This window comes from Erithacus rubecula (assembly GCF_903797595.1).
Source record: "Erithacus rubecula genome assembly, chromosome: 8".
Lineage (NCBI taxonomy): Eukaryota > Metazoa > Chordata > Aves > Passeriformes > Muscicapidae > Erithacus > Erithacus rubecula.
Window position 1 is genome coordinate 12,158,760 of NC_136659.1, and position 14,220 is coordinate 12,172,979.

The following is a 14,220-nucleotide window of genomic DNA, read 5'->3' on the forward strand; positions in this document are numbered from 1 at the left end:
TTTTTTCTTAATTCTTAAGGGTCTCTTCCACACCCCAAAACACAAACACAATTAGCAACATTCTTACTGAAACACTTTTTTCTAAGAACTAAGAATATTTTTCGTCATGTCACCTTTCTATCTTTAAAAATATTTTGTGACAAAATTGATAGTATTTAGAGAAAATGTTACTTGCAAGATTTATGGCAAATCATGATGGTTATCTTATAAAAATCATAGAGAAAAAAAACTGTAGTAAAACAAGCTCCATCCTTACTATCTTTCTTTTTGTTTTTGTGCCTTTATGGAACTTTTCTGTGATCTCTTAAGTGCAGTTCTATCTCTTACCTAAGGTAAAAAAGGGCATGAAAGAACAACCAATGCTCCTGTAAAAGGGAAATATTGGGACATCTCTGTCTCATCTAAACCACTCTGTCGGCCCAAATCAGTCCTTGGCCACAGACTTACAACTCTACACTATCATAAAGAGTGTTTTTGTTATATATTAAAAAAGTGGGCTGGTTACTATCTGAAATATTTATTTTCTTGTTTAGTTTATATAGCAAGAGTAAACATTTGCAGACTGCAGCTAGACACAGTTCTTCAGAAAGGAATTGTTTCCCTCATCCTCTCTCTTGGATTAGAGCTATCTTGTGGTGCTTTGAAGAAGAAAACTGCATGGATTTGGGATGCAGAGACTCCAGTTTGTGTACATATGTAATGGACATGATACCATGCTGTAGCTGTGAGGTATTTATAGATTCTTCTCATCAAAGTATGAAGTCCTTTTACATTTTTACAAAGGCTGTTATCAGGGAAACAGGCAGCATAACTGTCCCAGAATAAAAGTGGAACAGCTTAGCTCAAAAATGTGCTCTTGCAAAATCAGACTGCAGGCAAGAGAAGAAGTTCTTCTCCATAAATCACACCAGACCCTTTCTGTTTTACTGCAACCTTCTCAACAGCCTTGGCCTGAAAATGCTGAATATTTCTCTCCATGTAGATATCCAACACATAATGGCTTCCAGAAGAGCTGAAAGAAGTCAAGTTTATAGGATTAGATGCAGGCTCATTTGTGAGGAATAAGCAAAAGAAATTCATTTTGGAAGTTCATATTGACACTTAGGACATCTGCTCAGATAACCTTTGCTTTTGTTTCCTTGGTCTCCACCACTGCTATGAGGCAGATTAATGTTTTTAAGACTTCTGCAATGTTGTCTATGCCCTTTTAACAGACCTGACTTTGAACTGGGGTTCAGACCCTTGACAGGGACTCAGAACAAAAAAAAAAAACCCAAAACAAAAAACAAAACAAACAAACAAACAAACAAAAAACCCACAAAAAACCAAACAAACAAAAAAACCAAAAGCAAAAACAAACAAACAAACAAAACAAAAAAAAAAAGAAAAAAAAGAAAAAAAAAGGAGGAATAAGGATAAATATAGCAGATTATAAGTGCTAAAATTCAACTCCAGCCCAAAGCTTCCACCTTCATGTTGAAAGCAGAAGCTGTTTATTCTGTGGTGAAAGCATCATTCCTATGATGCCAAATAGTTATGAAAATAGATAGATAGGTAGATAATTTTGCTTAATGAGTATAGAATTCAGAAGTAATGACAGCTGCTCGCTGGGTCTTTGATTCCAATTCTTTTCAAGTCTAGTTGATTTTAATGGGCTTTAGATAAAAGTCCTGTGCAAATAATTATGGACATTTATCCATCTTAAGAAGGACTTATTTTGGATTTCATCAGAAAATTTGTTCATGGAAGATAATACTTCATTTTCTATTTGTGTTCAACTTGCAAGATGGACTTCTGAATTCAGAATAAAATCGGTTAGAGACAGTATTCTGCCATCAATGCAAAAAAATATCTTGGGATGAGCAGTTAACTTCAACAAGCCTATTGCCCTCTTGGGCATAAATAATGTGTCTCTCAGTAATAAAGTCTGTTCTTTGGTCAGGTTCTTACTGACAGCTGCTTATCTTTCTAGCAAATGTGGAGGGCTGCTTAATCCATTTATTCCCTCCTTGAAAACAGTGGGCAGAAAGGCATGGGACTTCCTAGGGAGAGGAAAGGTTGTAAATATGTGACACAAACATGCCACATGAAACTATGTGGTATCCTTTTTTCCAAACAAGTTTACTTTGCACATCTTCCATGCATTCTTCTCAGAGCTTTGGAGCATTTTTTTTCAGCATCAGTTTAGCCTCTCAACTGCCCTGTTAGACAAGCAAATATTATTTCCTCTACTTAAGAGATTAAGAAAAAAAGGGGAAAAAAGTGACTCCCCAAGGTGAAATAGGAACATTGCTGCAGAGCCAGGAATAGAATTCAGATCTCCTGACTCCCTGTCTGATGCTTCCTTAAATATATGACCATCTGCTCTACTGCTGGAAGTATAGATACTATATGCTGACTCCAACAAGCTGGCTGCTAAGCCTGTTAGTTTATCCTCTTTTTATCCCATACTGATATCATCTCCAGCTAAGCTTTTGGCCTGGAGTCAAAGTGATTTCCAGTGTTTGAATGATTCAACCTGCTTGTTATTGTTTTAACCTTGCACCACACATATGCTCAGCTATTTGTGACTTATCTGCATACAGTCTGTGTAGCAACAGCCACAAGCTAGAAGTGTTTTGTTTAAAGATTGCATACTGAAGCATACCACATGTTTTAAACAACTATCATATAGCAGTGAGGTTGATCCTGGTAGCTGCCTGCACCCAGATTCCCTTCTGAGCTGCATCTTACTTTCAAGGACAAAGAGCTTGTAAAATGGCAACAAAATGTACACACTAATGTGTCTCCACAAACATCAGTTCATCACGTTAAGGTTTCCCACTTCACAGCTAAATCCCACACTGAAATTAAAAACCTGACTAAACTAGATGGAATTCAACACAATCAACATTTTTGAAATCATTATTTGGATTCAGAAAAAAAATCATCCTCCATTACATTTTCTTCTCTCTCTCATTACTGCAGAAAACTCACTGAATGTGTCTGAAATAGAATCATCACTCAGTGGGGTCAAAACTGTAGCAGACTAATGTGTCTTAAATCCTAGGCTTGTGCTCCACTGAAGAGGGGGTTAGATAATTCAGCTATTTTACTAAAATATGCTCTGGTTATCACTGTAATTTTACTTGGGAGAAGCACACAATGAATTGACAGTTCTGTTTCCCATTGTCTTATCAGAGGAGATAGAATGTTCTATAGGTATTGTCTTTTTCTATGAGTGCCAAAAGATTTCTGTTTTTATGTGAACAATGTTCAAAACATTCCAATTCATTATACAAGATTAAATATAAATATATATATATATCTCCATAATTCTGTAGCATTTGTGTATTCAGCAATATGTTGTATGGTCTGCAGGGTGAATCGTTGTTCCCCTCAGTATTCCAAGCCTTCAGCTTCCACAACTCTGTTACAGAAAGGTTTTACTGAAAATCTCTGGACTCCATTGAGATTTGACAGTGCTAAGTGTTCTCAAACCTCATTAGTTCCATCAACAATCTTAGGATAAATGGGAATATACTGGAAACTACGCTGAGTGACAACAATTTTGTTCTAGAATCATCTTGCTGATGTTTCCTTGTTCTCCCTCTGTCTCTGATATTACAGAGAAAACACCCCATTAACCTTACATTTGGGGCTTTAAAACAATCACAAACCAGGAAGAATTCCAGCCAATGTACACTAGATTAGAATGACATTACTAGTAAACCTTAAAATTAGTTCCATTAAGCCAACCTTAAACGTCCTGCAGATCATCAAGTGACGCAGGATACATAAGCTTTATCTTAGTGGAACTAATTTGACTACTGGCACATGATCTAACAATTTCAAGAAATACACATTTACAGACACTTTCAAGGATGTCTCAATAGATTTTACAGCATTTATATGCATACTCACATATTTGAGCACAACTGTAAAAATCAGTGTGTTGTGTCAGTGTGGGAATTAACACCTGCTTTTTCTCCACAAATCCTATGATGCAGCTTTCCTATCAGAGGAGTTTCAAGTACCCATTCAGCAAGCAGCTCCTTATGGAAGTGGATGAAACCAAGCTGACAAAACCTGTATTGGCCTAATTAGCCTGGCAGACCATCTTCTCCAGACACCATTTTTTTAACCAAGATAGGAAAATGTTAGTACTGAATTGTCCTTCCTTAACAACAGGTGGCCTGAATGGTTATTTTTACTTCATCCTTTAGACAGCAAAATATCACTGCTTAAGGATATTGGGCTTTAAAGTACAGGCTGAATTCAATATGATATTTACCACGTGTTACTCAAAGGTAACAAACTCCTTTGGTTCTGTTCTAGGGGTTAAGGGTGATCATGTTTACAAGAAGTTGTGCACAAAATCCTTCAATCCTTATGTAAACACAAGTCCTATGGAAAATTATTCTGCATAAGGATTGTGCAATTAAACTTTTAAAAGTATCAGTAGTGTTTTTCAGGTGAAATGGTAAATTGCTGAACCCCAAGTCTACATATACAAGGCTGGCTGCAGAATACTATTCTTCTAGTTTGATCAAAGATTCAATCTGCTCAAAGATTTTAATGCACCTGAATCAACTGTGAGGAAAAGAAGTTTGTTGTTTTTTTTTTAACTCACCTTCTCAAGTCCTAAAACCTTTCCTTTACAACAATACCTTCTGATTACTTGATTAGGACTCATGATTTCAAAGGTATTGCTCTAGGTGGAAAGAATTTGCAGAAGTGTTTGATCCTGTGTTGTTGTTCTGACTGGGCAAGAGTTAGGCAAAAATTCTCAATTTCATGAAGAAACAAAACTTCTTGTAAAGCTTTAGCTGTCAAAGAAATGCACTGTTTGTTTTAATTAGGTGTTTTTACAGAAGATGTCATCTAACATTAAAAATCTGGGTTGTATTTTTAAATAAAACAATTACTTTTGTAGCTAAATAAATTTGTATTATATTATTCCTACTAGCAGAACTGTAAAGGACAGCACATAAGTCTCCATTATTGCTTAATGGTTAAAAAACAAGCTTACTGCACTGTATCCTAGAATAGCCAAGATTATTTTTAATGAGTTCTCTTACAAGCATTATAATACTTTATGATTAGATGTGAATATGCTTGCATATGATTTCTTAAACACAAACAATACACACTGTATAGTAAGTAATTAGCTTTTGCAGCTATAAAACATGTTCATATTAACCTTTGTCCTTCATTCTATCAACAATGACAGACACACAGCTTTCTGTACAATGACAGCATCACTGAGTGTAAATGTATTGTTTGTGTGCATGCAGTTATGTATGTGTGGTCATGCAAAGAAGTAATGCTCCAGTCCCCTCAACCACCATGAGGAACTGTAAAAATGCTCATGATGTCCTTGAAGAATCTCAGAGATCATTAATGAGGTGGATAGTACCTGACAGAAGATCTCAAAGTGTATCTTGCCTGAGGCAAGCAAGTCCATTCTGCATAACTTAAAATCAGTAGAATTTCAGTGTATTTTTGCAAATGAGCCTTAAAGAATTTGTAAGCCAGGTTTGAAGTGTGTGTGTATGTATGGGTGTGACATTCAGTAGAAACAGCTTGTATTTTTGTGTGTGATTTTGTTAAAAATAATTGCTGATAATAGTATCTAAGGGACTGGGTAGTGTAGATTTGCAGTGCTTGTTGTGTGACATGGCTGGGCAGGTTTGCAATAGGGCTGTTGACATGGTTTGCACTGCTCACAAGCTTTGGGGTTCTTCAGCAAAGGCAGCCAAGGCTTTCTCCACTCTCATGTCTGAACTACTCCTACTCTTTGTAAAAGGAGTGGATCTGAAACATCAGCCCACTCTGCCTGGGAGAGCAACTCAACGTAGGGGCATCCCCAGTATACAGAAGCAATATACAGAATATGCAATGCAGCCATTGGCTGGGCTGGAACTGTGCCTCTGCTGCCAAACAAGACATTCCTTGGAGTCATGCAGTAACGAGATAGGTGCAGAACAGCAGCAATCTATCTGGGTGTGCCCCAAGGACCTTCTCAGTGCCTTTCCTGTGTGAAGGCAGATCAGCAGCGGCAAGCAGGGAACTGAAGTCAGATTCCCCTTGTCTCTGACTACCACCTTAGTGCCAGATCATTTTATCTCTTTTCAGAAAGAGTGGCTTTGATACCTTCATTGTTCTCTTTCCCCCTCTTCAAATACTGAGTTATTAGGTTCAGCAAATGAATATCAAATCTACAGCAGAAATTTTGGAAAGTTCTTTTTTTATTCTGTGTCAGCAGAAATCAAACTCAGCTTCATCCTCCTCAATACTACATTTTGGGGGTCTTACTGCCTTTGGAGAAGAAAATCTTCTTGCTGTCATCAGTGAGACATTCACCATTTTGTACTGCTCCTTGAGCACAGAGTGAAATACAGCAGATCTCCAAATACACTTTTTTCTTTTTTTTTGTCTGCTTTACTTTTCAGATCTCTATCATGTTCCTTACACTTATACAGAAGTGACCCAGACTAAAGATGCATTTAGAAGTTAGCATGTCCCTGGGACAAATCATTAATTGGAAAAATTAAGAATATTCTAAACCAAGAAATGCAAATGCATCATATTTGCCCTCTTTCTGCCCCATGCAATGCAGTGTGTAGGTTTCTTTTGTCTTTTCTGGAGAGTTCTGTGTGTCAAGGAACTGCTGTTCTGATAAAGCTGGTATCTAACTGCTGAGCAATCACGAAGGGTAAATGTTACCCAGTATTGGTCTTCAATATATATATTTTTAAAGATTAAATATTCTTTTATTATGTGAATGACATTTCAAACGTAGGCTCCTCCACAACTGGTCATTGTATATTTCCTGAATCATATCTCATTTGTGTCAGCACAAATCAAGATTTCAGTGATAATTGTTGCTGTTTCCACCAGCCTCTGTGCAGTCAGAGGCCAATTCACCAGCTGCTCCCTACTGAGGAATGAGAAAACTGTGCTCACTTAACACTTGAAGTTTTTTGCTTTGAAGTTTATAAAACTTCAGCTGGTGTATATTTGCTGCAGTGCCCTGACTTTAATCCCCCTTTCCCCACAGTTCCCAAATACTTCCCCACTTTTCTAAACAGTGATTGAGTACAAATGACATCTTATGTGCAGCAGAATCTGTACCATGAAAGTCAAATGGGGAAGTACAGAAGATTTCAGAAGTGCCCTTTGTGGATTGAACTCATCTAAATAAACTATGGCACCTACTCAAGAAACAAGAATGTTCAGTAAAAAATGCCCCTGTGTGTAGGCATGAATAGAGTCTCTTGCCTATAGCAGTGAAAAGTGAAAATAAATTCTCCTGTTTATAAAAGAAACTTCATCTTGCTTCATAAAGCAAGAGTTTACCCAGGTTTTAATAGGTGCCATGGCAACGATATTACTGGAGTTCTCATAGGAGCATTTTGGAGAGAGGAAACAGGATGAAACCAAAAGCTCACTGGTTATCTGTGGACACAAGGACTTTTGCTGCATACAAATACCAATTCTCCTTGTTATTTCTGGGTGGCTATTTACAATTGCCACCACATTCATATATTTTCACTTTATACTGTTGTTGCCCAGAAATACTGGAAAAAGGGGAAAACCTGCTACAACTAGAAGGACTGATTTTAAACGTAGTTCAGAATTCCATTGTATTTGCATCAGTTAAAAGAGGTGAAGAACTACATAAACCACTGTGTTACTATAGCAAAAAACCCCAATATCACAATATTTACAGTTCAGTAAGATGTTTAGTAAAATCTATGCTTAAGTACCATAGTCCCTTTAAAATTATGCATGTCAAAACCATCAGAAAACTCTGCCTGATTTTGTTCTGAAATAACTAATTTCAGCACATTACCTGGGAGTCAATGTTTCACCTCTTTTGAGCTCTGCAAAACACCTGCAGTTCTATTTTAATTCCTGTATTCTAGTGTCAGCAAAGAGATACTGAAACTGGAACCTTGTTCATGCAAGTTTACGTACACTGATATTTGTGTGGAAAGAGAATAGCTCAATAATAACAAATGGCAATATACAACAATAACTACTGCAATGACCAGAGGGGCGGGGCGAGGAAGCCAGTTAGAGGGAAGTCTTAGTATTTTCTTCACTTTACCCATTAACCAGAACCACATATCTAGGTCACTGCATACAAAGCATTACTCAACCTCTTGTCCATGCAGAAGCTATTTCAATACCTGAGAAATAGTCTTTAAATTAAGATCCAGTTTATTTACATTATGATTTCCTAACAAAAATTACACTCTTGCAATGAGCTTTTAGACCCTCTTTCCCAGTCACTTATGAATATCTTTATCATACTGAAACCAAAGTGGAACTTTTAAAGAAAGTTCCTGATATTTATTGTGAACTAATTGGCCAGAATATTTCATAGCCTGAGAAGGCTGGAGTTAGGGCTTAAAAGTGGTTTTAAACATGAAGAAATACAAACTGGAGAGAACAGATCATCAGCATCTTCAAATCCAGCTGTTTATAGGGAAAATTTGTTTATCCAAATACTCACTGTTCTCATTTTGCATTACTTTACAAAATTTGTTTCATTTCACTCAGTTTATTGTTTGTTGATGCAAGAACCTTCCTGACCTTTGCAGCCCACATCTTCTGACTGTTTCTTGCTTTCATTTTAGATCTGTTCACACATCCTGCAATGCTTAACATGGTTCCTCAGGCCTATGAAATTTGCTATATAACTTATATTTGTAAATGCTTCCCTCAATGTTTTCTTTTTGATTGTGTGATATATAATAATGATCTAACCTTGACACCCTTTTGTATGTATAGCTTTCTGATGATGTGGAGATTGCTCAGGATGAACAGTATTTGCTTTTTTCTCAAGGAAAAAATAATGAGATAATGCAGCTTTACCATGGCATTTTACTGTTTTGTGATAAGATTTATGAATGAATTAATGACTAACAGCAAGCAGCATGTAAAAACCAGGAATCATAAAAGGCAGTACCTGTTTCTTTGAGATTGGCTGGACAAATACTGAAGTCCAGTATTTCATAGCTTAGAATGAAAGGAAGATATGCTTCTGCTTTTCTGACTTCTTTGTGGCCCAGGAATAATATATGGTGCCTTTCTATGATGGTTGCTTAGTGCAGCTGAGTCCCCTGTCTTTAAGTCATAGATATATAATTACTCTAAGCCCTATACTTTCTTTAATAAGCCTTCAGTTCATTAAAAATCCTCCCTGTTTCAGCAATTTAGCTTACTTAATGAATTACCTATTTTCATTTCCCATGGAGTTGAGAACCTTGGCTTGCTACATATTCAATACACCCTTGAAATACCTTCAGTCAGACAAACATCACAGCAAATGTTTGGGTTCCATCCAATCATAAGATACATCCATGAATGTATCCATGGGCTGTATGAAATAAAGTCATATACAGCTTTCTTGTTTCACATTCCTCATTGAGATACAATTTCCATCCACTGCATTTACAATGTGTTCAAGTGTGAATAAAGGTTAGAAACATATGTTCCTGAATCTGCAGGAAGACTGTGAAAATGATAGGAAAAGATACAGCTCACATTTCCAGTTAGCCTCACTGACAGGTCAGTTAAAATCATCCATTTTGTACCTATTTGGCTTTTGCACCTTTCACACCAAGCATTCCATGCAGTGACAAACCCCATAATTACAGACACAAAATAATTATTGTTGATCTTCATTGTGAGTCTCCCACTAATGTTAATACTGATTCAGGAAAGGAGAATGGTATTCTAAATATAGATTGTAATGCACAGGACAGGGGAGTAGATCTTCCTTACTACATTAATTGGACACCTGAAAAATCTGGATTTATTTTCAGCAGACTAGTTTTTGAGCATATGTAAAGATCCAAAAAGTCCACAGCTCTGAAGTTTCTGGCAGCAGCTACATACTGCTTGAAACTCTGAATCACTGTAGATGACCTTAATTATTGAGAGAGTATAGAGCAAGAAACTTTAGTAATCAAGGTGATCCTTATGGTAGACTACTACACTTCCACACTGCTTGTATAAGTTTCTACCTACTGACAGGGTGTTTAAGAAGGAATACATAATGATAAGCTAATTTAAATGCTGTGCCATTTTGTGCCCACTGGTGGTTAGTTCTATCCAGGCTGCTGGCACCCCTGCCTGTGTTATCCCTGAATTTCCATACCTGCAACTGAGGACCTGACTGAAGAGCTCAGAGCAGCTGGAGGAAGGAGCTCCCCAGCCCAAGCAAGAGCCACAGCTGGCAGGGCAGTGCTGGTTTGCAGGTTTCCAGCTTGAACAGCACCAAGTACTTTCTCAAACACAGCTTTGTGTGCTATCTGGCCCTCCAGCACAGGATATTTCAGATATCCTCCAGCACAGGCTGGGACCATGAGTCCAGCCCAGAACAGCAGAATAGCAGTGGCCAGCCTGCCTCACAAACAGTGCCTCCTTCAAGTATAAGATCCAAACAGAGAGCATAAGAAAGCATTAACTGGCTGTTAAGGTTTGCAATTGCCTCAAATCTGTTTTTCTGCATGTGCTGCACTTCAGAAACTGAAATGCTGAATAGCTTTCTGCTTTTTATGCCAGAGGTGATCACAGTGCTTTGGTTGCACTGTTCCTTCATAAATATGCACTATATTCTATTTACATGTTCCACAAAAATTTGGGCAGTGAATTTTCCTAAGCATATTGTTTCTTTCCACATTGTCTCATTACTGCAATACCTTTTTTATATCATCAATGTAGTACCTTAACCATGTGTCCATGCTACTTCAGAAAGACAAAGAACAGAGTGCCTGTAGCTTAGCAAGTGAAGCAAGGGCACCACGGTTAGGTAGCACACAGTCACTGTAGAAAGTATTGCTGTTTCCCTGCTTCCCCTCATGCCCATGGGCCTGTGACTGGGCTATAGCAAAATTATGAGTGAAGATCTGATTACACCTCAGAAACAAGAAGCTGTTAGCAACCTCAGCAACTCCAGAACAACAAAATGTGTTTGGTCAGTTACATATTATCAAAACCAGAAAAAACATATCAGTTCTCTCTGCTTCTTCCTATCAAAGGTCCAAAGCTACTTTGCAGTTCTAGAGCTCTGCCAACATAATCAATTGCACCACTCCTAACAGGTCAGTGGAGATGCATCACAGGATGCAATGAACAAATCTGAGTATTGCAACACCTCTTTGAATAGCTTTGGAGCTACTAATAGTTTTTATAAGCTATGGAGCTATACAGACACAGCAGCTATGTGTTCTTGCAGTGAGAAGCATCAAAATCTATTAGAGTAGCAGTGAAGCAAAGGGTTCAAAAGAAAAAGCACACAGCAAACAGAACCATTACTGGCCTAAACTTCTGAAAACTGAGTGAGATTGATTTTTTTAGGAAGTTTCCACATGGCTGGATCTTTTAATATACCACTTAGACTTAGTTATTTACTGATTTACCATATATAGTTCTGCATAAAGAACTATAGTTGAGAGGAAATCCTTCTAGTGCCTAGTTGTAGGCCAGGTTCCAACAGCACTTGAAACAGTTACATCTTTTTCCCTGGCTCAGCTCAAGAGAAGAGAGAAATTTGACTAAGGGCATGAAGGAGGGGAAGCAAAGTACAGATTAAATTAAGACATTGTAACAGCAATAGATGTCCCAGTGCTTTTTGGATCAATTATTTCCTTCCACTAAAGAAAATCTGCTCCCACTTCACAAAAGAAATGCCCCACTATCAGCAGACAGTGTTCATTTCTCAAACTTTTCTTACTCAGTAATATGGTGGAGCAGGCAGTTGTATATAAAACTATTTATCTCTTCTGTTAAAATCCTTACAGTAATTACACAAGAAAAAGAGAAACCAGGAGACGCAAAACTCTTAGTTTATTTTAATTATTATCCTACACAGTTGTTTCAGGAAAAGAGAAAACATCTTCTGAATAAATTTTTCTTTTCAAAAACTCAACTGCATCTTCATTTTTCATTTCCTGAAACTTCTTGTTCTGGATCTGCAAGAAAGTAAAAGGACAGGGTACATTATTTCTATTGTCCAAACTACCTTGTCCTACAAACCAAGCACTCAGCAATGAGAAGGCCACTGAAAACAAGTTCACTTGAATCACTAAGTCTATAAAAACCAAGGAAATAAGCCAAAGACACATAGGTTTCTCAGGTACAAAGCAATTTGTGATTTGATTTTTTATCCCTCAACAATTTATTTACCAATAACGGTAAGTAGTAGATTGTCTTTTAGAGTTCCTCTCTCTTTTCTCCCTAGTGACAGCACCACTACCCTCTAACTAGAAATGATACACAATTACCTTGGACAACTACTTAACACAATTACTTTGGACAAAGCCCACCATTCCTGGTAAACCTTCATGCTTTGTAAAACAAGGCCTGATCTACCAAACACACTCATCACAGTGCTGCTAACAGGACTGAAGCAGACAGCAACAGGGCTCTTCTCACCAGAATCACATGATAGCCCAGTTTATTCAGATGCCGCTTCTTCATTGCCAGCTTCCCCTGGGGGTGTGTGGTACCCAGACAGAAGGCAGACACAGGAGCAAACAGAAAAGCCAACCTGCAACCAAGGAAAGTAGGGAAGACTTCACTGTAAAAATGCAGAATAATAATCTATAAAACAATGATTTGATTATGTTCTTTAGTACTGCAGAATATACATGTCATTCTTCCTTCTTCAGGTTTAAGTAATTTCAACTCTTTTCTTCCATGAGCCTCACACAAGTACCAGCATCTACCCAAATACCTACAGCAGAATTAGGTACTTAGATCTCCACTCTTCCCACAATGACAAGGAAATAGATCATTCAACGTTCTCCATTAATTTGACAGATTCTGCACTTACTTTGATCCTTTGCTAATGATATTCAGCATCAGTCACTTCCTCCCATAATAACCTATTTGGAAGGGTGAGGAAAGCTGAATGTCTTGGAACACTGATTTCTGTTACACAATTCACTAGCTCTCCTTTTATCAAAACGCAAACTGTACAAAATACATTGCTGTGCAGTGATCCAGCACATCAATGTTAAGTATTACCCAATTCTGCTTAAGCATTACTTAAATGATATATGTCCTGCTTCAGTAACTGAGAGGTCAGTCTTCTACACAAGATTAATCACCTAAAATATGGGTATGATGATCCTTTTCATTCACATTATATTTCAGTAGCAGAATTAACTGCCATAACATATCACTGAGATGCAAATTTCTGAGACTTGAAAGAATAACTGAATGTTTAATTGGACAAATACTTTTATAAAAATTGCTATCTGCCTTCATTACAAGAGTATCAGATCACTGTGATGTTTGCTGCCTTCTTCTCTGGAATGTTAAGTGTTAGCGTTTGTTAGAAAAAGGTATCAAGCTGGATGAATTGTTGCTTTGCACTGTCATGGCAACTTTTGGATATTCCAGTGAGCACAAATAACAACTGAGTTATCTACTTTGCTTTTTCAAATCAGTGAATCAAAGAAGTAACTGAATGGGATACATAATAAATACTACATAAATACAAATAAAAACTTGCATGCTAGAAAAAATAAACAGTCAAAAAAAGACACCTCTGAACATGTGAATCAGGATGATCATCTGTTGCAGCTATGGGGAGCACTTTCTTCTTGTCTGAATCCATTCTGATTTCAAAATCTGAAAACAAAACAACAAAACAAAAGAGGTTAAAATTAATATTGTCACTTGAACCCATTAATTGTTCCAAAGTTAAATGACACCTTCACTGGTCTGTTTCTAATTGCTGTTCTCTAATAATTGAATTATTACTGATAGCTTTTCCCTCCCTTCAATGAATATAAAGTTATAGCTTGCCCATCTCAAGAAAAAAATAAATTTGTTTCTGAAAACTGCAGATTTAAATTTATGGAGTGAAATCATCATTTAAAGAAACTACTTCTGTCATGCCTACTCAGATTTTCCCACAATCCAATTCCTCATTAGAAATATAAAAATATTAAAATATTTAGCAATAAAATTACTACTACTACTGAAAAACTGGTAAGCTGGATGGCTGGCAAAAAAAAAAAAAAAAAAAGGCAATATCAAAATGTAAGAGAAGCCAAAAGAAATAATATCCCATTTCATAAAGGAAAGTAGAGCCTAAATCTTAGCCAGAACTTCAGGGAAGAAACAAGAGAACAAAAGAGAAGGAAAGAGAAAAAAAAGGCAGCTGCTGTTTGGCTTTGTTTTTAACATGATTTGGTACTAATATGTCAACTC

General features: G+C 37.0%; 1 protein-coding gene across 3 annotated transcripts in view; it reads right to left on the bottom strand.

Moving 5' to 3' along the window:
* The window catches only part of FASTKD2 (FAST kinase domains 2), a 271,660-nt gene that overhangs the window by 249,234 nt on the left and 8,206 nt on the right, over window positions 1-14,220 (bottom strand). For 2 of the 3 annotated variants that reach the window (XM_079311494.1, XM_079311492.1), the window contains 3 exons: window positions 13,551-13,635; window positions 12,433-12,547; window positions 11,831-11,969 (listed from right to left, as the gene is read on the bottom strand). In XM_079311494.1, coding sequence (XP_079167620.1) covers window positions 11,862-11,969; window positions 12,433-12,547; window positions 13,551-13,635 — 308 coding nt within the window. In that variant the 3' untranslated portion in view covers window positions 11,831-11,861. Of the gene's footprint in view, window positions 1-11,827; window positions 11,970-12,432; window positions 12,548-13,550; window positions 13,636-14,220 lie in introns of those variants that run through there. The other variant, XM_079311493.1, reaches the window with a different exon arrangement.